Below are 23858 nucleotides of genomic sequence, written 5' to 3' on the forward strand. Positions count from 1 at the left end.
TAGCATATCTACCAAGCAGGAGCAAAGGAAGGGAGGTAAAATGAAATTTAATTAATTGTGTCCATATTAATTGCTCAAGAAAATTATTTGGAGAAAAAATTAATCAATACCAGCAATTCCAGTTCAATCTTAGGCTAATTTTCTCTCTGCTACCTAGTACATTTATAGTCCATTTTCTTCCACTATTGGTTGGAGATCTTTATTTATGAAACAAAATATTCCATTACTAATTACTAATTTAAGTAAATTTAAAATTAGTAAATTATAAATCACGTTCCTCTTAAAAGTCACATTCTGAAGCACTGGAAGCAATGGCTTTTGGTTATCTGCTTATTATTCTAGATTATTTCCTTCATGATCCTCTTGCTACAGAAATGAATCAAATGGGAAGATGTTATACTTATCAAATGCTCACATTATCAAATGCTTACACAGAGGGCAGTATTGTAGGCATGGTATGAACACATTGCATATTCAGCCTAGTGCTACTAGACTGTGTTGTGTGACCTTGGACATCCAGCACAACATCTCTAGGATATCCCTTCACGGAAAAGGGAACTTCCTATTATTAGGAAAGGGAAACAAAGGGCGCCAAAAAAGACAGTAGTTGGTATAAGACATCAAGAGAAATGTGAAGTTAGATTCAGCACAAGTGTTTCTCAGCAACAGTCCTAGTAAATGATGTAGTTTTTAAAAGCCTTACAAGTTAGCTTGAAAAATTGTCTCCAAACATCAAGTTTTGTCTTATGTGTACCATAGAAAATTGATTCTTTTTGTTACTGCAGCAGCTGTCAACAAAAAGAGAACAGCCTAATAGCTTTTTTTCTTGCTCTCTCAACAACTGCTGGATGGGGTAGTAAGGTTAAACTGAGTCCATGTGCCCACGGGCTATTTCTTGGGAAATAAACTTTAGAAAAATTGGCCCAGTGACTCAGTGAAGATTAGGGAAACTTTCTAATCTTGAAAAGGTATTGTATAAGTCATAATGCCTGAATAATATATGGAGGGAAAATAATATCCCAATTAAATTAACAAGTAAAAATGAATATTTTAATTTTTTCACTAGAATCAAGTTCATTTAAAAAATTATAAATACAGAGTAACTGAACCTTCAGTTATAAAGTTCTATTCTGTGGAATAACAGGATTTTTTAGACCAATGAAAACCAATTTCTTTCCAGTTAACTCTAAAAAAAAGATTTTTAAAAGTTCTCAAAAAAGTCGCAACAGTTAAAAGATGTACACGACTCTTTTGGGCCTCTGGTTAACTCATTAAGGACAACAGCATAAAAAATTCTGTATCCAAATTCTAGAGCTCAGATGCCACTTGATATATCCCTGTTCACTGTTGAAGATAGTCTTATGCAAGACAAAAAAGTACAGAGGAAGGGCAAACAAGGGGTAGCAGGGGTGGGGGAGACCTGAGCAGTTCAACAAGCTCCTCCAATTTATAGGAACTGATGATACAGGGATGACATGAGCAGAGACGACTAAGCTACACTAGATTCAAAGATCAATTCTACCATTATTATTGCCCAGACTTCTTTCAACTGCACTAACTGCTATATTAATTTCATACCAGTTCCTGACAGAACCTTAAACACTTCTCACTCAGCAGATATTTAATTTAAGGATTATATCCCCTTACAAGGCAATCTTTCATAATGCGAAGAAAATAATGGGGAAACAAAGGATCTGGACCCTAGTTTCTACCTAGAAACCATCCACATGAAATCAGTCACAATAACCTGCTTATCTATAAATCAAGAGGTGAGATAATTTGCTCTCTAGTTCAATCATGACTACATGTATCTGTAGGTCTGTCACTGATTTGTATGTGATACTGGACAAGTTACATTCCTCTCTGTAGTTCAGTTTCTTCACTTCAAATGAAAGTTATAATACCTATACAATAAATATGTGGGCATTAAATGAGTGGTTAGCCCAGTAGCTGGCACACTGTAAGCCCAAGGTAAGTGTTAGTAATTACCAGCAAAGTATAAAGCTGGCTGACTCCAAAGAGAAACACTACAGTCACTGTTGACACTGTCAAGAAATGTTTGGTTCTGAACAGACACTTTTGACTCTGTTATAAATATGTGGCATATATTTGTCAATACTTTCTAGACACCCTCTGTCTAAAAATTGGGTGGAGCAGTACTCACCAACCTCATTGTACATTGTGCCCAAAAACTTGATTTCCCTTCAAAATAAAAGTGTTAGGCAAATTTCTAACTACTGGAATGTTACCACATGTGTGAATATACCTTTCCAAAGTAATGAGGGAACTTGTGTTGATCTTCAATGACATGGGCAAACCCTCCTTGAAGACCAAAGTTCACAGAGAAGTAAGGCAAGCCTCTGGGTACCTAAACAAACAAATCACATGAAACACAGCATGAAGTCAGAAGGCTAAGCTTAATCCTTTTTCTTGCTCTCTGACATGACAGTAATTCAGTAGCCCACAAGACAAACATACAATGAATATACAATTCTAAAACACTGAGGCAATGAACTAACTTCCCAAGTAGAAGATTTCTTTTTTTTTTTTTTTTTTTTTTTTTTTTTGACAGGCAGAGTGGACAGTGAGAGAGAGAGACAGAGAGAAAGGTCTTCCTTTGCCGTTGGTTCACCCTCCAATGGCCGCCGCGGCTGGCGCGCTGCGGCCGGCGCACCGCGCTGATCCGATGGCAGGAGCCAGGAGCCAGGTGCTTTTCCTGGTCTCCCATGGGGTGCAGGGCCCAAGCACCTGGGCCATCCTCCACTGCACTCCCTGGCCACAGCAGAGGGCTGGCCTGGAAGAGGGGCAACCGGGACAGAATCCGGCGCCCCGACCGGGACTAGAACCCGGTGTGCCGGCGCCGCTAGGCGGAGGATTAGCCTAGTGAGCCGCGGCGCCGGCCTAGAAGATTTCATTTTGATAGACTTTCAGCCAGACAGCTCTTCATCCTATCTAGCAATTATAATCAAGACCAATTATTTTCCTATCTTTGGGGAAAACAGGAAAGGAAAAAAGATACCTTTTAAAATATAATCACAGTCATTTTCCTTATCTATATAAATAATTAATAAAGATATGTTTTCTTATAGTCTATTCACAATGCATAATAAGAATCTGTCCATATACTTAAAGCTTGATTTATGGTATCTTTGAATTTTTACTATAGTTATCAAAAATAAACAAGAACAATCATAATTTTCTTTATTCACTCATAAAATGAATATGGCAACACTTAATTTACCAATCTTATTCCAGAATATTTCCAGAATTAATTTTCTGTTATTTTTACCCTTCCTTTCTTCTTCCCCCTCCTCCTTCCCACACAAAAAGTATCTTAAACTTTATCTTGACTGACAGACTGTAATTTCTTGCCTTTTCTATCAATTAAATAGATACTGTATTCTTGTTAAGGTTTTTCCTTCATGCTCTAACTCTGTCACTAGGAATTATCCAAGTGGATCAAGTTATAGCAACATTTTTCGAATCCAGTCTTCACACAGTATTTACTCATCTACACAATGAATCACATCTCCCTACCTAACAATACGAATTTTGCATTGTGCCCAAAAGAAGATAACAACTTAAAGAGTAAAGTACAGTATGGTAGAGAACAGTTACCTTAAAATACTACAAACAATATTATAGGAAAAGCATAGGATTTAAAAAAAAGTATAAAATTCGGAAAAACATTATTACACGTGGCTTTATGTATTTCCATTTTTTTTTTTTTAATGTATTAAGTTGTTCATTAACAGTCAGGGCTATGCTGATCAAGCCACCATTTCCCATAGTGTCCACCTCACTCCAACAGGTTTCCCTCTTGGTGTTCAGTCAGTCGTCACCGATCAGGGAGAACATATGGTATTTGTCCCTTTGGGACTGGCTTATTTCACTCAGCATGATGTGTTCCAGATTCCTCCATTTTGTTGCAAATGACTGGATTTCGTTGTTTCTTACTGCGGTATAGTATTCTAAAGAGTACATATCCCATAATTTCTTTATCCAGTCTACCGTTGATGGACATTTGGGTTGGTTCCAGGTCTTAGCTATTGTGAATTGAGCTGCAATAAACATTAAGGTGCAGACAGCTTGTTTGTTTGCCAATTTAAATTCCTTTGGGTAAATTCCAAGGAGTGGGATGGCTGGGTCGAACGGTAGGGTTATCTTCAGGTTTCTGAGGAATCTCCAGACTGACTTCCATAGTGGCTTCAGCAGTTTGCATTCCCACCAACAGTGGGTTAGTGTCCCTTTTTCCCCACATCCTCGCCAGCATCTGTTGTTGGTAGATTTCTGAATATGAGCCATTCTAACCGGGGTGAGGTGAAACCTCATTGTGGTTTTGATTTGCATTTCCCTGATTGCTAATGACCTTGAACATTTTTTCATGTGCCTGTTGGCCATTTGGATTTCCTCTTTTGAAAAATGTCTATTGAGGTCCTTGGCCCATCTCTTAAGTGGGTTGTTTGTTTTGTTTTTGTGGAGTTTCTTGATCTCTTTGTAGATTCTGGTTATTAACCCTTTATCTGTTGCATAGTTTGCAAATATTTTTTCCCATTCTGTCGGTTGCCTGTTCACTCTCCTGACTGTTTCTTTTGCAGTACAGAAACTTCTCAATTTGATGCAATCCCAATAGTTGATTTTGGCTTTGACTGCCTGTGCCTCCCGGGTCTTTTCCAGAAATTCTTTGCCTGTGCCAATATCTTGAAGGGTTTCTCCAATGTTCTCTAGTAACTTGATGGTGTCAGGTCGTAGATTTAGGTCTTTAATCCATGTTGAGTGGATTTTTGTGTAAGGTGTAAGGTAGGGGTCTTGCTTCATGATTCTGCACGTGGAAATCCAATTTTCCCAGCACCATTTATTGAATAGACTGTCCTTGCTCCAGGAATTAGTTTTAGATCCTTGATCAAATATAAGTTGGCTGTAGATGTTTGGATTGATTTCTGGTGTTTCAATTCTGTTCCATTGGTCTATCCATCTGTTTCTGTACCAGTACCATGCTGTTTTGATTACAACTGCCCTGTAGTATGTCCTGAAATCTGGTATTGTGAAGCCTCCGGCTTTGTTTTTGTTGTACAAGATTGCTTTAGCTATTCGAGGTCTCTTGTGCCTCCATATAAATTTCAGCACCATTTTTTCCAGATCTGAGAAGAAGGTCTTTGGTATCTTGATTGGTATTGCATTGAATCTGTAAATTGCTTTTGGGAGAATGGACATTTTGATGATATTGATTCTTCCAATCCATGAGCATGGAAGATTTTTCCATTTCTTGGTATCCTCTTCTATTTCTTTCTTTAAGGTTTTGTAATTTTCATCGTAGAGATCTTTAACGTCTTTGGTTAAGTTTATTCCAAGGTATTTGATTGTTTTTGTAGCTATTGTGAATGGGATTGATCTTAGAAGTTCTTCCTCAGCCATGGCATTGTGTGTGTATACAAAGGCTGTTGATTTTTGTGCATTGATTTTATACCCTGCTACTTTGCCAAACTCTTCTATGAGTTCCAATAGTCTCTTAGTAGAGTTCTTTGGGTCCCCTAAATAAAGAATCATGTCATCTGCAAAGAGGGATAGTTTGAGTTCTTCCTTCCCAATTTGTATCCCTTTAATTTCTTTTTCTTGCCTAATAGCTCTGGCTAGAACCTCCAGAACTATATTGAATAGCAGTGGTGAGAGTGGGCATCCCTGTCTGGTTCCAGATCTCAGTGGAAATGCTTCCAACTTTTCCCCATTCAATAGGATGTTGGCTGTGGGTTTTTCATAGATTGAATCAAGAAAAACATTACAAAAAATCAGCCAAACGAAGAGCTGGTTTTTTGAAAAAATAAACAAAATTGACACCCCATTGGCCCAACTAACTAAAAAAAGAAGAGAAAAGACACAAATCAATAAAATCAGAGATGAAAAAGGAAATGTAACAACAGACACCACAGAAATAAAAAGAATCATCAGAAATTACTACAAGGACTTGTATGCCAGCAAACAGGGAAACCTATCAGAAATGGATAGATTCCTGGACACATGCAACCTGCCTAAATTGAACCAGGAAGACATCGAAAACCTAAACAGACCCATAACTGAGACAGAAATTGAAACAGTAATAAAGGCCCTCCCAACAAAGAAAAGCCCAGGACCAGATGGATTCACTGCTGAATTCTACCAGACGTTTAAAGAAGAACTAACTCCAATTCTTCTCAAACTATTCAGAACAATCGAAGAAGAGGGAGTCCTCCCTAATTCTTTCTATGAAGCCAGCATCACCTTAATTCCTAAGCCAGAGAAAGATGCAGCACTGAAAGAGAATTACAGACCAATATCCCTGATGAACATAGATGCAAAAATCCTCAATAAAATTCTCGCCAATAGAATGCAACAACACATCAGAAAGATCATCCACCCAGACCAAGTGGGATTTATCCCTGGTATGCAGGGATGGTTTAATGTGCGCAAGACAATCAATGTGATACACCACATTAACAGACTGCAGAAGAAAAACCATATGATTATCTCAATAGATGCCGAGAAAGCATTTGATAAAATACAACACCCGTTCATGATGAAAACTCTAAGCAAACTGGGTTTGGAAGGAACATTCCTCAATACAATCAAAGCAATCTATTTCCATATTTTTAATATGATAATCATATACACAGTTACCTAGCTATCTTGCTAGAAGAGTTATTAATCAGTAGGCATTGTAAAACCTATAATATCAAAGGATGTATACATTTAACACCTTCTATTTATTACACTGGCCACCAGAGGGAAGGTGAATGGAACAGTGGTACCTCCCTTTAAAGATACTGAGAGAATTACAGCCAAAAAAAAATTTATAATTTATAATTTTAAATCACAGTAAAAAAAGGACACTGACCATTCAAATTTTTTCCTCCTATTCCACTTGATACTTCTGACTTCCTATAAGTATCTTAAATTTCAGTGTCTGAAAGGTAACCTTGATATGAGCTCAAGTTTTCCTTATGAAGTACTTTCCTTAATTTAAAAAGCAAGTCCCTAGATGCTTGTCTTTTAAAAACTGTTGTAACTGATACGAACTAAGACTTAAAATAACATTTTTAGAAATTGAGGACGAATTCTCATGAAACCTCAATAAAACAGTTTGTGAAACTGATCATTTTTCTGGACCATTTATACAACTCCTCTGCATCAACCATTTATATGTGTTTCCCTTTCCTACCACCATCGATGTCACACTGCACCACTAAGAAACAAAAGACCCAGAAAAGGTAAACAAAACAGGCAGAAAGTGAATCTTATACTCACACTACAAGGAAAAGTATAGATTAAAACAGACAAAGACAGGAGCAGGTATTTAGCATAGTGGTTAAGTCACTGCTTGAACACCCCAAAGCCAATATCAAAGTGCCTGCTTTGAGTCCTATCTACTCCACTTCTGATTCAAATTCCTGCTAATGTGCATCCTTGGGAGGCAGCAGTTGATGGCTCAAGTACTTGGGCCACTACCTCTCATGTGGAAGACCTGTGTGGAGTTCTGGGCTCCTGGCTATGGCCTGACTCAGCACCAGCCATTGAAGGCATCTGGGGCATGAACCTATGGAAAGATTTCTGTCTGTCTGTCTCTATGCTTTTCAATTAAAAATGAAAATATATAAAAATGCTTTTAAAAATAAAAGTAATTATGGATCTCTATTACAAGCTAAGAATCTAACTTGTGAAATAAATATATAAAACACCATTGAATTCCTATGAAGCAGGCAAAAAACTAGGAAATTAGTAAACACATAAAGTTTTTCAAAAAAGAAAAATTATGTTCTCTTAGAAGTGAAAACATTAAAATAATTTCAGGCATGGAAAGCCAAGACACTCTGGCAAAAGATCGTGGAGATCTTTCATTTAGGTCATTTTTTTTTTCCATGTCCAGTGGAAAGAACAGGTCATCAAAGAAGGAGGTACCTTTCTCTGAAGGGAGGAGAGAACCTCCACTTTGACTATGACCTTGTCTAAACAAGATAAGAGTCGGAGAACTCAGAGGGCTTCCATAGCCTTGGAAACTCATGACTGGAGCATAGGGTGATTACTGATGCCATAGACAGGAGTGTCAATTGGTAAAGTCAACAACAGGAGTCACTGTGCACTTACTCATCATGTAGGATCTCTATCCTTAATGTGCTGTACATTGAGATTTAATGCTATAACGAGTACTCAAACAATATATTTCACTTTGTGTTTCTATGGGGGTGCAAACTGTTGAAATCCTTACTTAATGCATACTAAACTGATCCTCTGTAAAAAAAAAAAAAAAAAAAGAAATTATCAATTCCCAACTTGACTCTCACTGGGATTAAACATGACAATAGGTCTGATCTGATTTCATCATCATTTAAAAAAATCATCTATTATTTTTCACTTTATGTTTCTGTGTGGGAGCAAACTGTTGAAATCCATACTTAATGTATACTAAGCTGATCTTCTGTATATTAAGATAATCGAAAATGAATCTTGATGTGAATGGAAGGGGAGAGGGAGTGGGAAAGGGGAGGGTTGTGGGTGGGAGGGACGGTATCGGGGGGAAGCCATTGTAATCCATAAGTCGTACTTTGGAAATTTATATGCATTAAATAAAAGTTTAAAAAAAATAATTTAATATTGTTAACCTTATATTCAGAAACATTTTTATCATTTTTAAAAACACTGAAAGGCTAGCGCTGTGGCACAATGGGTTAAGCCTCCATCTGTTGTGCTGGCATCCCATATGGGTGCCAGTTTGAGTCCTGCCTGCTCCATTTCCAATCCAGCTACCTGTTAATGCACCTGGGAAAGCAGTGGAAGATGACCCAAGTGCTTGTGCGCCTGTACCCAGATGGGACGCCAAGAAAAGCCCTTGGCTCCTGGATTCAGCCTGGCCCAGCTATGGCTGTTGCAGCCACTTGGGAAGTAAACCAGTGGATGAAAGATCTCTCTCTTTCTGTCTCCCTTCTCTCTCTCTAACTCTGCTTTTCAAGTGAATAAATACATCTTTTAAAAAAAATTTATTAACCAAAAAAGTAAACTTCTTTGGAATTACTCATACATTAAAGTTCTCTTGATAATTACGAATCAAAGCTAAGAAGCAGCTCAGGAGGTCATCTGGTTCATTAGCCAACTACTATGAGTTTCAAATAGCCTCAGATATAAGACTATGTGATGTCGTAGTAAAGGCAATGGTTCTCATATTTGAGAAAGTTTAAAGCTGAATATACAGTTGATGTTCATACAAGGACCGATGTCTGTTTCCTATTTTCCATATTGGTTAAATTAAAATACTGAATTTCTGGATACTTAATTGAGGTCTTTTTCCTGATTTTTAAAAACAAACAACAGTTAGTTGTCACCGATCAGGGAGAACATATATTTGTCCCTTTGGGACTGGATTATTTCACTCAGGATAATGTTCTCCAAATTCCTAACAGGGATCACTTTTCAGTTAAAATTTAAACACCTAAGAATAATTGTGTGTTAATTACCGAGTTCAACCAATAGCATTAGAACAAAAAAAAAAATACTAAAATGGATAAAGTATTACATTGTACATCAACAGTCAGGACAAGAGCTGATCAAGTCACTGTTTCTCATAGTGTCCATTTCACTTCAACAAGTTTCAACGGTGACTTGACAGCCCTTGCCCTGACTGTTGATGAACAACTTAATACGTTATCCATCTTAGTATTTTTTTTGTTTGTTCTACTTAATACTTTTGGTTGAATACTGTAATCAATACACAATTATTCTGAAGTGCTGAAACTTAAATGAAAAGTGATCGCTGTTAAATACAAGAGTGGGAATAAGAGAGGGAAGAGATGTGCAATTCGGGACATGCTCAAGATGACTTACCTCAAACGGTAGAGTTAGAAACATACCAGGGGATTCCAATTCAATCCCATCAAGGTGGCATGTACCAATGCCATCTCACTAGTCCTGGTGATTAATTTCAATTCACAATTGATCATAATGATAGGACTAAGAGCCAAAGGGAGCACATAAACAAGACTAGTGTCTGCAAATACTAGCTGACAGAATCAAAAAGGGAGAGAACGACCCAACATGGGAAGTGAGATACAGAGCAGACCCATAGAATGGTAGACGTCCTAAACAGCACTCTAGCCTCAGAATCAGCCCTTAAGGCATGCAGATCCGGCTGAAAAGCCCATTAGAGTATTTCAGGCATGGAAAGCCAAAACACTCTCGCCAAAAAAAAAAAAAAAAAAAAAAAAAAAAAAAAAAAAAAAAAAAAAACCAACCTAAATGAAAGATCTCTGGGAGTGAGATCCCAGTGGAAAGAACAGGTCATCAAAGAAGGAGGTACCTTTCTCTGAAGGGAGGAGAGAACTTCCACTTTGACTATGACCTTGTCTAAATATGATCAGAGTCGGTGATCTCAAAAGGCTTCCATAGCCTTGGCAACTCCTGACAAGAGCCTAGGGTGATTACTGAGGCCATAAACAAGAGTGTCAAGAGTGTCAAATTGTTAAGTCAACAACAGGATCACTGTGCACTTACTCCTCATGTAGGATCTGTGTCCTTAGTGTGCTGTACATTGTGATTTAATGCTATAACTAGTACTCAAACAGTATTTTTCACTTTGTGTTTCTGTGTGGGTGCAAACTGTTGAAATCTTTACTTAATACATGCTAAACTGATCTATATATAAAGAGAATTGAAAATGAATCTTGATGTGAATGGAAGGGGGGAGGGAGAGGGAAAGGGAAGGGTTGTGGGTGGGAGGGAAGTTATGGGGGGCGCACTATAATCCATAAGCTGTACTTTGGAAATTTATATTCATTAAATAAAAGTTTAAAAAAAAAAACAATAGTTACTAGATGGGTCATTAATAGTAAAACTGTTTATAGTGTAGCAAATAGGGAGTAATACATTTCTTCTAAAATCTGTACCTTGAAACATTCTTTAATAAAGATTTATTCATTTATTTATTTTAAGGCAGAGTTACAGAGAAAGAGATGAAGAAACAGAAAAAGAGAGAGAGAGATTTCCATCTGCTGGTTTACTCCCCAAATGGCTGCAATGACTGGAGGTATGCAGATCTGAAGCCAGGAGCCAGGAATTTCATCCAACTCTCCCATGTGGGTGGCAGAGGCCCAAGCACTTGGGTCATCTTCTACTGCTTTCCCAGGTGCATTAGCAGGGGGCTGATCAGCAGCAGAGCAGTCAGAACATAAACCGGCACACAACTAGGATGCCAGAGTTTAAATCAGTGGCTTAACACACCATGCCACAATGTTTTCCCGTAACTTGAAATATTTTTGACACTGTTACTGAAGCTATCTTCTAAAAAAAGATTTTATGGCATGGAAAAATTATGATTTATGAGGCTTAAAACCTGGGCAAAAACATGTACATGAAGCACTTTTTTCTATAAACTATTAAGGGAAAGAAATAAGACATTTAGAGTTTATTTCATTTTGCTTTGTTTTCTTTATTTTTTTGTTTGTTTGTTTGTTTTTTGACAGGCAGAGTTAGAGAGAGAGAGACATAGAGAAAGGTCTTCCGTTGATTCACCCCCTAAGTGGCTGCTACGGCTGGCGCATTGCAGCCAGCACTCTGCGCCAATCTGAAGGCAGGAGCCAGGTGCTTCTCCTGGTCTCCCATGGGGTGCAGGGCCCAAGGACTTGGGCCATCCTCCACTGCCCTCCCGGCCCACAGCAGAAAGCTGGACTGGAAGAGGAGCAACCAGGACAGAATCCGGCACCCCAACCGGGACTAGAACCCGGGGTGCCGGTGCCACAGGCGGAGGATTAGCCTACTGAGCCACGGCACCGGCCAATAAAATCTTTAAAAAAAAAAAAAGTTCATGGAGAGGCAGGTGCTATGGCATAGCGGGTGAAGCCACTGCCTGCAGTGCTGGCATCCTATATGGGCGCCAGTTTGAGTCCCAGCTGCTCCACTTCCAATCCAGCTCTCTGCTATGGCCTGGGAAAGCAGTAGAAGATGGCCCAAGTCCTTGGGCCCCTGCACCAGCATGAGAGATCCAGAAGAAACTCCTGGCTCCTGGCTTCAGATCTGTGCATCTCTGGTCGTTGTGCCAATTGGGTAGTGAACCAGCGGATGGTAGACCTCTCTCTCTCTCTCTCTCTCTCTCTCTGCCTCTCCTTCTCTCTCTGTGTAACTCTTTCAAATAAATAAATAAATCTTAAAAAAAAAAAGTTTATGGAAAATGGAATTAAAAGACCTAGAACCTACTGTGAAAACAAGTTTGAAATCCATGCATAATCTTTTAACAGTATAGCTGTTCTATGAACCTTCTGAAAACCCTGTAAGTGTAATAAGGAATCCTATTAACCACATATCATATATCAGGTGTCTGGTTTTCCAAAACAAATTAAGTAAAGATAATCTAGTGCCATCTACTAGAACATGGTTTGGTAAAATTTTCTCTGTGAAAGGGCCACACAACAAAGTACTTTAAGCTTTGCAGATCATAGGGTCTCTTTTGGGACTACTTAGCTCTGCCCTTTTAGCAGGAAAGCATCCCTGAAAATGGTTGTGTTCCAATAAAATATCATTTACAAAAGCAAGTAGAAGACTAGATGTAACACAGAGGCTTGAGTGTCAATCCCTGCTTTAGAATATTAACTCCATGGGCCGGCGCCGCGGCTCACTAGGCTAATCCTCTGCCTTGCGGCGCCGGCACACCGGGTTCTAGTCCCGGTTGGGGCACCGGATTCTGTTCCTGTTGCCCCTCTTCCAGGCCAGCTCTCTGCTGTGGCCAGGCCTCTTCCAGGCCAGCTCTCTGCTCTGGCCAGGGAGTGCAGTGGAGGATGGCCCAAGTGCTTGGGCCCTGCACCCCATGGGAGACCAGGAGAAGCACCTGGCTCCTGCCATTTGATCAGCGCGGTGCGCCGGCCACAGTGCGCCAGCCACAGTGCACCGGCCGCAGCGGCCATTGAAGGGTGAACCAACGGCAAAAGTAAGACCTTTCTCTCTGTCTCTCTCTCTCACTGTCCACTCTGCCTGTCAAAAAAAAAAAAAAAAAAAAAAAAGAAGAAGAAGAATATTAACTCCATGAAGACCAGCATCTTCTCTGTTTTGGTCTATCTACTATGTACAAAAAGCAGGTACTCAATAATATTTTTAGAGTAAATTACTTTTTTGAATAGAAAACCAAAAACGAATCAAAACTTCTATTAAACCTCTGTTCCACTTAATTTAGATTTCTATAAAAAAATGATCATCCCAAAAGTACTCAACTTACATATAACTTGTATCAAAAAGTTGATTGGTAAATTAAGATTAAATTAGGGGCCAGCACTGTGACGTAGGAGGCTAGGCCTCTGCCTCTAGCACCAGCATCCCATATGGGTGCCAGCTGAATCGCTGCTACACTTCCAATTCAGTTCCCTGCTGATGGTCTGGGAAAGCAGTGGAGGACAGCCCAAGTGCTTTAGCCTCTGCATACACATGGGAGATCCCAAAGGAGCTTCTGGCTCCTGCCTTCAGATCAGCTCAGCTCCAGCCATTGTGGCCATTAGGATGGAAATCAGTCTCTCTCTCTCTCTCTCTCTCTCTCTCTCTCACACTCTCTCTCTCTCTTCCATCTTTCTGTCTGTAACTCAGCCTCACAAATAAATCTTAAGGGGGCTGGGGCCGTAGCTCACTTGGTTAATCCTCTGCCTGCAGCGCAAGCATCCCTTATGGGCACCGGGTTCTAGTCCCGGTTGCTCCTCTTCCAGTCCAGCTCTCTGCTGTGGCCTGGGAGGGCAGTGGAGAATGGCCCAAGTGCTTGAGCCCTACATGCGCATGGGAGACCAGGAGGAAGCACCTGGCTCCTGGCTTCGGATTGGCGCAGCGCCGGCCGTGGTGGCCATTTGGGGAGTGAACCAATGGAAAGAAGACCTTTCTCTCTGTCTCTCTCTCACGGTCTATAACTCTACCTGTCAAATAAATAAATAAATAAATAAATCTTAAAAAAAAAAAGATAAAATTAGGAAATAGGCAGGTCCACATAAGAGTAATAAACCCACAACCTCATACTCAAGTACTATTTTATAAGTAGTATATTTTCTTTGTCAACAAATAATATAGTTCCAGATTCAAAATGAAGGCTCTAGGAAAACTTATGCTCATTATAATTCTAGTGACAAAATGCTCTTCTCACCTCAGTCCTAGAAGAGCACAGAAGCCCACAAAAGAAGCTCTCGCAGTAGATTCTAAAGCTGCTACAGCCAATCATGGGAACAAGAATAGTTTGGGCAAACAAAAAACCCTCTTACAGACAAACATTTTATAAACCAGGTAAGATATAGAATTAGTTACTCCTCCTTCAGTCACTCAGCCAAACTGTCTACTTCTCAACTAAACTAAGATATGGAAATAATGAAAATCTTTAATACTAGGGTAATTTTATTTTACTTAAGTTATACAAGTTTCATGTATTTCATATATACAGATTTAGGAACACATTGATAGTTCCCACCATACATACCCTCCTTCCCACCACTCTCCAACCATTCTTCCTCCTCTCCTATTCTCATTCTAAATTTTTACAAAGATCTCTTTTCAGTTTACTTAATGATCGTAAGGTTAACTCTACACTAAGTAAGGAGTTTAACAAGTAGTATGAAATACTGTGCTCGCCCGATAAGGGTCTGAATGCAGACCCACCTGATGAGAAGATGTCACTCCAGGGAAGCAGAAGCTTCGTGTCCTCACAGGCTCACAACCAGGAACATCACCACTCGGACTACACCGGCTGATTGGGGATTTTGGCCTTCTGTATGTTAAGCTTACTATCTTGTGATTTTGATTTTTTTTTTAATGAAGTATGTTTGGGTACAAAGTATTTTGTGATGGTTAAATTGGGAAGTAAGACAGATCTGCAGGTCTCTCTTCCATCACAGCTTTCTCTTGTTCTTCATGGTGGTGATGAATAAGAGTACTGCTACCCTAATGGGGTTCACTGGAAGTCTGTGTTCTCCTACCTCTTCCAGTCTTCCCATTAGCTCAACTTTGAGATAATGGGAAATTAACTGGAATCTGAAAATGCAAACTATGGGTACCACTTTTTAAATAAATATTGGTAATGAAAATGTGCCTTTAGTCTACAGCCATACCACCCTGAACACACCCGATCTCATCTGAAAATGTGCCTTTAGATAAATACTAGTAATCAAAGTGTGCCTTTTGAAGATGTGTTCTGAAAGAAAGGTAATGATTCAGTGTGATGTGGGTGCAACTTTCATCAAATAGTTTTTACAGGATTTTGAGAGTTGCTGTATTAATTTTTATAACAGAGAGCTACTGTTTTATACCCTAAAATTAAAATAGTATGAAAATATTTTTACATGTCTGACATGCCAGTAAAGTTGGATTATTTAAGATATGGCTACAAGTCAAAATACACTAGCTGTATTTTGTAAGATGTCATGAACATAATTCTTATTTAAATATTGTATTTTTTCAATAAGTATATTTATATTGACAAACATGGTAGACTAAGGGCAATAAAATCATTGTCTTAAAAAAAATAGTATGAAAAAGAAACCACTATTCTTCAACAGAAGAGACAAGAGCTGTTAATAAAAAAAAAATTTGATACTTACAGACTTTCTGATATCTTTTGAAGAAAGATCAATCAATTTCTTGTTCATGGACCACTCTTCATCAGATTCCATTATGGCTTTCTAAGAAATAATTATTGTTAAATTAAAAAAGTAATGTATTAGTAAATACAAAGCGTTAAAAAGAAAATAATACAATGAACTAATTACAAGAGATGGTATACATACTATACTTTTTCAGAATGAATTAAGGCTTTATTTTAGTTATTTACACATAGAATTTCCTGATTTATTTAAAAATTTTATTTATTTTTATTTGAAAGGCAGTAAGAGAGAAAAGGAAAGAGAGGGAGAGAGCTGTTCAAAATAAGCAGGGCAGGGTCGGGCTAGAGACAGAAGCCAAGGGTCTCCCATGTGAGTGGCAGTGACCAAACCACTTGAGCTATCACTTGCTGCCTCCCAGAATGCTTACTAACAGGAAGCTGATCAGAAATGGAGCTGTAATTAAACCTAAGCATTCCAACATGGGATGTAGCCACCCCAAACAGCATCTTCGCCACTACACCAAACACCTACCGCTTGATTTTTCAAAGTCCCATCTTTCATCAATTATAACATTTTTTTTACTTGTTCTTTTTTTATTTTTTTTTAAGATTTATTTACTTGAAAAGCAGGGTTAAAGAGAGAGAGAGACACAGAGAGAGGTTTCCCATCTGCTGTTTCATTTCCCAAATGGCCACAATGGCTGGAGCTAGGCCAGTCTGAAGTCAGGAGCCAGGAGCTTCTTCCAGGTCTCCCACATGGGTACAGGGGCCCAAGTACTTGGGCTGTCCTCCACTGCTTTCCAGGCACTTCAGCAGGGAGTTGATCAGAGGGGGAACAGCCGGGATTAGAACCGAAGCCCATTTGGGATGCTGATGCTGCAGGTGGTAGCTTTTCCCGCTACTCCACAGCACTGGCTACTCATTCTTAACTCTTCTAATTTCAGCTCAGCTTTACATGACAAAACAACCCTTATTAAGACTAAACAATTTAATACTGAAGATAGAGAACATAAGTTTACAAATTTTTTATTGAATTCATAGAAATCCAGTCAAACACATTTAGTTTTGTTGCTCTTTTCCAAAATATCAAGAGCAATTTATATGCTTTCTGGCAACCAAGGACTTGAACTAATTTTTGTCCTATAGCAAGTAAAAATGCTGAAAGAAACTGCTCTAAAAATAAATCACTTTTTAAAAAAGACAGGGAAGTACATAAAAATGGAATTAGAAGACTAGGCTAAGCAGTTTAAGTATGACTGCTTTACAGTAAAGAAATCTTAATAGAAAATCTAAAGTCATGAGTATAAAATTATCTCAATTAGTACACTATCATTACCAGTGAAATAAATTTTAAGGAAGGACATCCAGTAAGTACAATTTAAATATATCATACATTTCCCTTTTTAAAAGGTATAGACTGCCTGGCTTTACATTATAATGCAACACATTCAATACAAAATTGAAGTGAAATAAAATAAGATAAATACATCTTCAATGATCAAATTAAAAGTTTGCTGCATAAAAGTAATACACTCTTCCGCTAAGACATGACATTTCTGTCATTTCCCATAAGCAACAATGACTTGTCTACACTGGGCCTACAGCCACAATTACCTAAAACTCTACTAAGGAAATATTAAAAAACACATTGAAAAATGTAGAATAATTTCTTTCTCAACTAAATTTCATTAACATAAGATATGAGCATGAGTCTTTGGGATTACGTTGCCTTACTCTCCCATACTTTAATAGCACAATTTTTCAAATCAAATTATCAGGTGTTTTTAAAGATTTCTAGAGAGAAAGTAGATTTTCATCAACTTGTTCATTGTTTATAATCCTTTTTACTGGAATTTATGCTCATATTAATAAATCTTATCATCTCTTACTGTCTAAATGTTTCAAATGCAATCTTCTTACTCAAACTCACAATCCATTACCTTCCTTTTTCTTTAACCATATGCATATTTCAAATACGATTCTATATTCACATATTTGTTAGTTTATAAATCATATTACATTCAGGTCACATACGATTTAATAAGCTATCAGAATAGTGTTATGGCTCTTAGTTGGTTACAAATCTCAGTCATTTATTTCACATCCAAAAATGTACATAAAAGTTACAAGTAGTACTACAATGAGATACTAAGTACTAAAATTTACATCAATAATTTGCCTCAGCAATTGCAATTTGTACTGTTTGAGTGTTAAAATCTCTCATTTAAATGACCAGTTGTTGAGATCTGTGATTTTAATTTTCACTTGAAAGAACCTCATTGTAAAACTGATTTCATTTGTTTGAGAAATGAGAAATTACAACAGAAATTCTAAGTTACCATTCAACAGTATATTCATACGTCTAAGCAAGTATGCTTTTAAAGGGACAAAATTCTAATTTCTTTCAACAGAAATTTACAGTAGTAACATTTAGACCCTTACTACATTTCTTACATGTTTTAAAATTTGGTAGGTATACAGAAGGAAAACTATATGAGCAAAGATAACTGTGTTCATGAAACAGCAACGTACTAAAAAGTAAGTATGATTGCCAACACTGCCTATAAATACCTTAAAATAGATGGGAGCCATATCACCCACTTCCTTTGGGAGAGGAATACATTCATAAATCATGTGATACTGCTTCTTCAAGTTCGTGTTAGTTTCTAAAAAGATGCAGTCCAAACCTTTATCTTCAAACATCTTAACCAATGATTTTCTGAACATCTAAAGGGAGAAAACCTTGGTAAATAAAGAACTCACAGAAAATTCAAATTAAAGCACTTAAAAGAGATTCAAAACACAAAAACAATAAAAGATATAATAAATCTCTCTAAAAAAGTAATAATGCCTAAAGTCTATTTTTACAAATATAGTTACTTTATTTCCTAAATTTCCTATAGAATTTCACAAATTTAAGAAACTTTAAAAACTGAAACCAGGGGCTGGCGCTGTGACATAGTGGGTAAAGCTGCCGCCTGCAGTGCCAACATCCTATATGGGTGCTGGTTCAAGTCCCAGCTGCTCCACTTCCGAACCAGCTCTCTGCTATGGCCTGGGAAAGCAGTAGAAGATGGCCCAAGTCCTTGGGCCCCTGGACCCGTGTGGGAGACCCGGAAGAAGCTCCTGGCTCCTGGCTTCGGATCAGTGCAGCTCCAGCCGTTACGGCCAACTGGGGAGTGAACCAGCGGATGGAAGACCTCTCTCTCTCTGCCTCTCTTTCTCTCTCTGCATAACTCTGACTTTCAAATAAATAAATAAATAAATAAATCTGAAACCAATTCTATATCTATTGGAAAAAAATCACGAATAAATTTTAAAAAATAAAAATAAATTTTCATGAAATAATATGCAGAACTGACAGCAAAATCAAGGAAAGAATCCATAAGTCAAAAAAACAAAGTCTGGGAGGTAGTATCCTTAAATTCAGGAACACACAACAAGTAGAATTCACTTCCAATTGCTTCTCTTTGCTCATTGCATTTGTATATTCAGGCAGTCCTACCAAGTGTCTGAAAATCTAATACACTACAGATGAAAAGTAAGATGGTTTTATTTTCCTAAAGAACTTAAGCATTATTAAGTCCCTTGTGGATGGCTGATGCATAGATGAATTTCACTCCTGTAGACCTGAAGGATAGATCCTTATAGAGGGTAGCTGTGCACAGCTTAATGGTCCAGAATATTTATAAGCATTCACATGGTAGCTTCATAGATGCAGGTATGGGCTGAGGGAAAAAAGGAACAGACTGAACTCTGGACATCAGAGGCCAACTCCTCTCATACCACAATGTTCTAGTGTCTGAAAATTCTAAATACAAAGTTGATCTTGGAGGTGTTCTACAAGTATATGCGTCTACGAAAGAGGATTACACATTTTATTTAGATGTGTTAGCTTGATTTACAGATTTTTAGTCTTTTAAGCTTTGTACTTTGAGGTGATTATTTTTAATTAATTTTATTAACAATTTTGTTCTTATTTTAAGAAAATCATTAACAGAAATACAAAAATTGGACATATTTATGGGGTACCATAAATATGGATTGGATACATGTTAGAGTAAATATATATATCTCCTGAAACATTTAATATTTCTTTATGGAAAAAAATCCAAAATCCTATCTTTTAGGTTTTATTCAGCTTAATATATTTTTGAGATAACATATTTTTAATTTACATGATAGTCAAAGGCTTAATGGTTTACTAAATAGTTTAACAAATAAAAGTGAAAAAAGGCCACAGTCCAGAAAGAGAATAGGTTAAGGGCTATAAACAATAAGCACCACTGACTTATGGAGTCTCTGTGCTGTTCTAAAACTTCTTTACTAAACTTTTCATCAATAACTCCCCTGGAATCAGTATATGGGTGAGATATTTCTCTCTCTCTCTCTCCCTCTCTCTCTCCTTGTCTCTCTCAGTTATCATTATCACTATTATTATTCTGTAGTTATCAGAAATAATACAGAATGATCTAATGTACTCTTTGCTCAGTTTTCCCCAATGGTAACATCCTACAAAACTGTGGTATTACTATCACAACAAAAATACTTGCATTGATACAGTCAAGAAAGACACAGAACAATTCCAACACCAATAATAAAGATCTATCTTATTTTTAAGATTTATTTATTTAAAAGGCAGATTTAGAGAGAGAGAGAGGGAAAGAGAGATCTTCCATCCACAGGTCACTCCCTAAATGGCCTCGAAGGCAGAAGCTCGGCCAGGTGGAAGCCATGAGCATCTTCTGAGTCTCCCACATGGGTGGCAGGGGCCAAAATACTTATTAGACTACCTTCCACTGCTTTCCCAGGTGTATTAGCAGGGAGCAGCCAGGACAGGAACCGGCACCCATATGGGATGCCGGCATCGCAGAGGGCCAGATGAAGACCCAGATGAAGCTCCTGGCTCCTGGCTTTGGCCTGGCCCACTGTGGCGTCTGGGGAGTGAACCAGTGGATAGATGATCTCTCTCTCTCTGTTTCTCCTTCTCTGACTTCCAAATAAATAAATAAATCTTTTTGTAAAAATGAAATATTTTAACTATTTTAGTTCCCTTCTTAAGCTTGCTGGTTTTATGAACCTTTTTAAAATTTTCTATATGGTTTTTCTGTCTTCAATTTCATTGATTTCTAGGCATTATTATTCTCCTTTCCTCTTTTATGCCTTCAAGGTTCTTGATGTGGGACTTTCCTCCTCTTTTCTATTTAGTGCTATAAATTTCTCTCTCAGTATTGCTTTAAAAATTTGCCTTAACAAATTTTTAATATACTAATTTAATGTTCATTCAGATTCAACTTATTTTTTTTAAATTTCCCTTGAGACTTCTCTTTGATTCATGGATTATCTAGTATTAGTATTTCTTTTACTGATTTCTAGTTTGATTCCACTGTGTAAAGAACATACCTATTATGATACTAGTCATTTTAAATTTAATGAGGTTAGTTATGAGGCAGGATACTGTCTATTTTGCTATATGTTCCAAAAAGAAAATATACTCTGTTATTTTGGGGTGGGATATTCTATAAATATAAATTAAATTCTGCTGACTGGTGGTTTTTGAAAGCCAAATAATAGGCAAAATGATATCCAGGTTCTAATCCCTGGCACCTATTAATGTTACCATCTATGGCATAATTAACTTGCAAGTGTGATTAAATTAAGAATCTAGGAAATAAGGCAGAAGTGTATTCCGGAATTATCTGAATATATCCTAATTGTGATTAGAGTTGCCTTTGAAAAAGGAGGCAGACATATCTTTCTACTAGAGAGGAAAAGCAGTGTAATGAGAGTAACAGACAGGAGGGAAGCAGACACCAGAAATTCACAAAGGGAAGGAATGGATTCTCTTCAGTGTCTCCAGCAAAAACCAGCCCTGACATCACCTTGATTTTAGTCCCACACAACTCATTTGGAATTCTGATCTCCAGAACTGTGAGACAATATACTTCAGTCATTTTAAGCCACCAACTTGTGGTAATCTGTCACATCAATAAGAGGAAACTAACACAATAGTGTTTTGAAGTTCTTCTATATCCTTCCCGATTTTCTACTTTGTTCTATCAACAGTTGAAAAGGTAGTGCTTGTAGTGTCCAACCATAACTGTAAATTCAATTTGTCTCTTTCTTCTTTCAGTTCGATCAATTTTGCTTCACTTAATATTTATATAATTATATATTTAATATACTTAACACGCTTCATATATGTATGCATACATACATACACACATATTTATACACATACACAGACACACCCAAGAGTATTCTAAATAATTTATCACAGTCTACTGGAGTCACAAGTTCAAGTGAAATATTGAAACCTTATCTTGTTTTACATCCCTTTAGCCTCCCCATTTAAAATGTAATTGTCCTAAATACTTCCTCTACATACATTTAGAAACATATCAGACAGTGTTGTAACTTTTTACTTCAATCATCAAATATAATTAAGAAAATTATGGAGCTGGGAAATGAATTTACTCATATTTTTACTTCTTTCATTTTTCTTTCTCCCTTCTTGATTTCCTTTCTGTTTAGAAAACTTCCTTCAGACAATCTTTTAGGGTAGGTTTGCTGATGACATATTCTGTTTTCTATCATCTGAGAATGTCTTGATTTTCTTCTTCATTCCTGAAGAATGCTTTCAGTGAATACAGAATTCTAGTTCACAGATCTTTCGGCACTGGAAAAATGTGATGTTACTTCCTTCTGGCTCCATGGTTTCTGGTGGAAAATATGCTGTTGTTCACATTACATTTCTTTTACAGCATATTCCTAATTGTTTACTGAAACATTTTCATGATGGCTGCTTTAAAAATCTTTGTCAAGTCATTAGAACATTTTTGTTATCCTGACATTATGTTATCTTGACATCAGATGTGGCTTCTCCCCCATTCATGTGTTCGTAGCTTGGTCTACAATGTGCTGATTTGAGAGATGGTGAGACTTTTCAGAGCTGAGACTTAGAGGGAAGTCCTTGGAAGTCCTGCCCTTGGACATAATTAAAGTAGTTCTCATGGGTTAGTTCTCAAGAGGTAGTTGTTATAAAAAAGAACAAGTCTAGCCCCACCCAGTTCTCTGGCTTCCTTTCTGGCAATGTGATCTCTTGCTCCCACAGGAGCTCCCACCACTGTGGTGCCATGAGGCCTTTCACCAGAGTCAAGCTGCAATGCTGGTGCTATGCCCTGGAACCAGCAGAATTGTGAATTAAATAAACATCTTTTCTTTACAAAGCAACCAAGCTCCAAGTATTTTGTTATAGTAATGAAAAAAAACAAGGACTAACATACTTGGATACTGTCATCTGCTGATTGTCTTTTTCACACAAGTTGAGATTTTCCTTAAGTTTTTTTTTTAAGATTTTATTTATTTATTTGAGAGGTGGAATTACAGACAGTGAGAGGGAGAGACAGAGAGAAAGGTCTTCCTTCTGTTGGTTCACTCCCCAAATGGCCACAACTGCACCAATCCAAAAGTACTGAAAGGGAAGGATTCCTCATGGCAGAGCCTCACCACGTAAGGAGCGTGGCTACCTGTGTTACTGCTTGGATGTAATCTGTTGTGGAGAGGTGCCCAACTCACACTAGAGTATTCTGTAAGGAATGAATTTTTACTGTCTCAAGGTACTAACAATGAGGCTTTTTCTGTTACAGGGTAAAAAATAATAAGATAAGTAATTCACTAACATTGGTAAAAAGCTGTTTATGAAGCTAAAAGCTACTGATGAAGTAAGAAGCAGCAATAGGTAACTCCTACCTTCCCTCTATTCAACTGCTATGTCCCAGATATTTTCCTTTGCACATTAAGTGCTACGTGTAGAAAATAATAAAAAGCAAAATAGTAATAAACTATATATGAATTTGGTTTGTAAGTTTTTAGATCGTCTTTATTAGTTATTATATTTATGAGCTTTTATATTTTTTTATTTTTTTTAATCTTTTATTTAATGAATATAAATTTCCAAAGTACGACTCATGGGTTACAATGGCTTCCCCCCCCCCATACCGTCCCTCCCACCCACAACCCTCCCCTTTCCCACTCCCTCTATGAGCTTTTATTAATTTTTGTCATTTATTTCAGTATCCAGTCCAGTTCTGTGTTAACATGATAAGTTTATATCCTAGACAAAGGAAAATCATTAGTAGAGTAGACCTATATATTTGGGTTTTTTTATTATCATTATTTAACAGGTAGAGTTACAGACAGTGAGAGAGAGAGACAGAGAGAAAGGTCTTCCTTCCGTTGGTTCACTCCCCAAATAGCCACTACAGCCAGTGCTGCGCCGATCCAA

At 37.6% G+C, this 23858-nt stretch overlaps 1 protein-coding gene across 3 annotated transcripts in view; it reads right to left on the reverse strand.

Moving 5' to 3' along the window:
- The window catches only part of CWF19L2 (CWF19 like cell cycle control factor 2), a 220414-nt gene that overhangs the window by 48339 nt on the left and 148217 nt on the right, over positions 1 to 23858 (reverse strand). For all 3 annotated transcript variants that reach the window (XM_008261932.4, XM_008261926.4, XM_008261936.4), the window contains exons 15-17: positions 18143 to 18298; positions 15570 to 15650; positions 2267 to 2368 (exon numbers count right to left, since the gene is read on the reverse strand). In XM_008261932.4, coding sequence (XP_008260154.2) covers positions 2267 to 2368; positions 15570 to 15650; positions 18143 to 18298 — 339 coding nt within the window. The remainder of the gene's footprint in view (positions 1 to 2266; positions 2369 to 15569; positions 15651 to 18142; positions 18299 to 23858) is intronic.

The sequence above is a fragment of the Oryctolagus cuniculus genome, chromosome 1 (assembly GCF_964237555.1).
Source record: "Oryctolagus cuniculus chromosome 1, mOryCun1.1, whole genome shotgun sequence".
NCBI classification, from domain to species: domain Eukaryota; kingdom Metazoa; phylum Chordata; class Mammalia; order Lagomorpha; family Leporidae; genus Oryctolagus; species Oryctolagus cuniculus.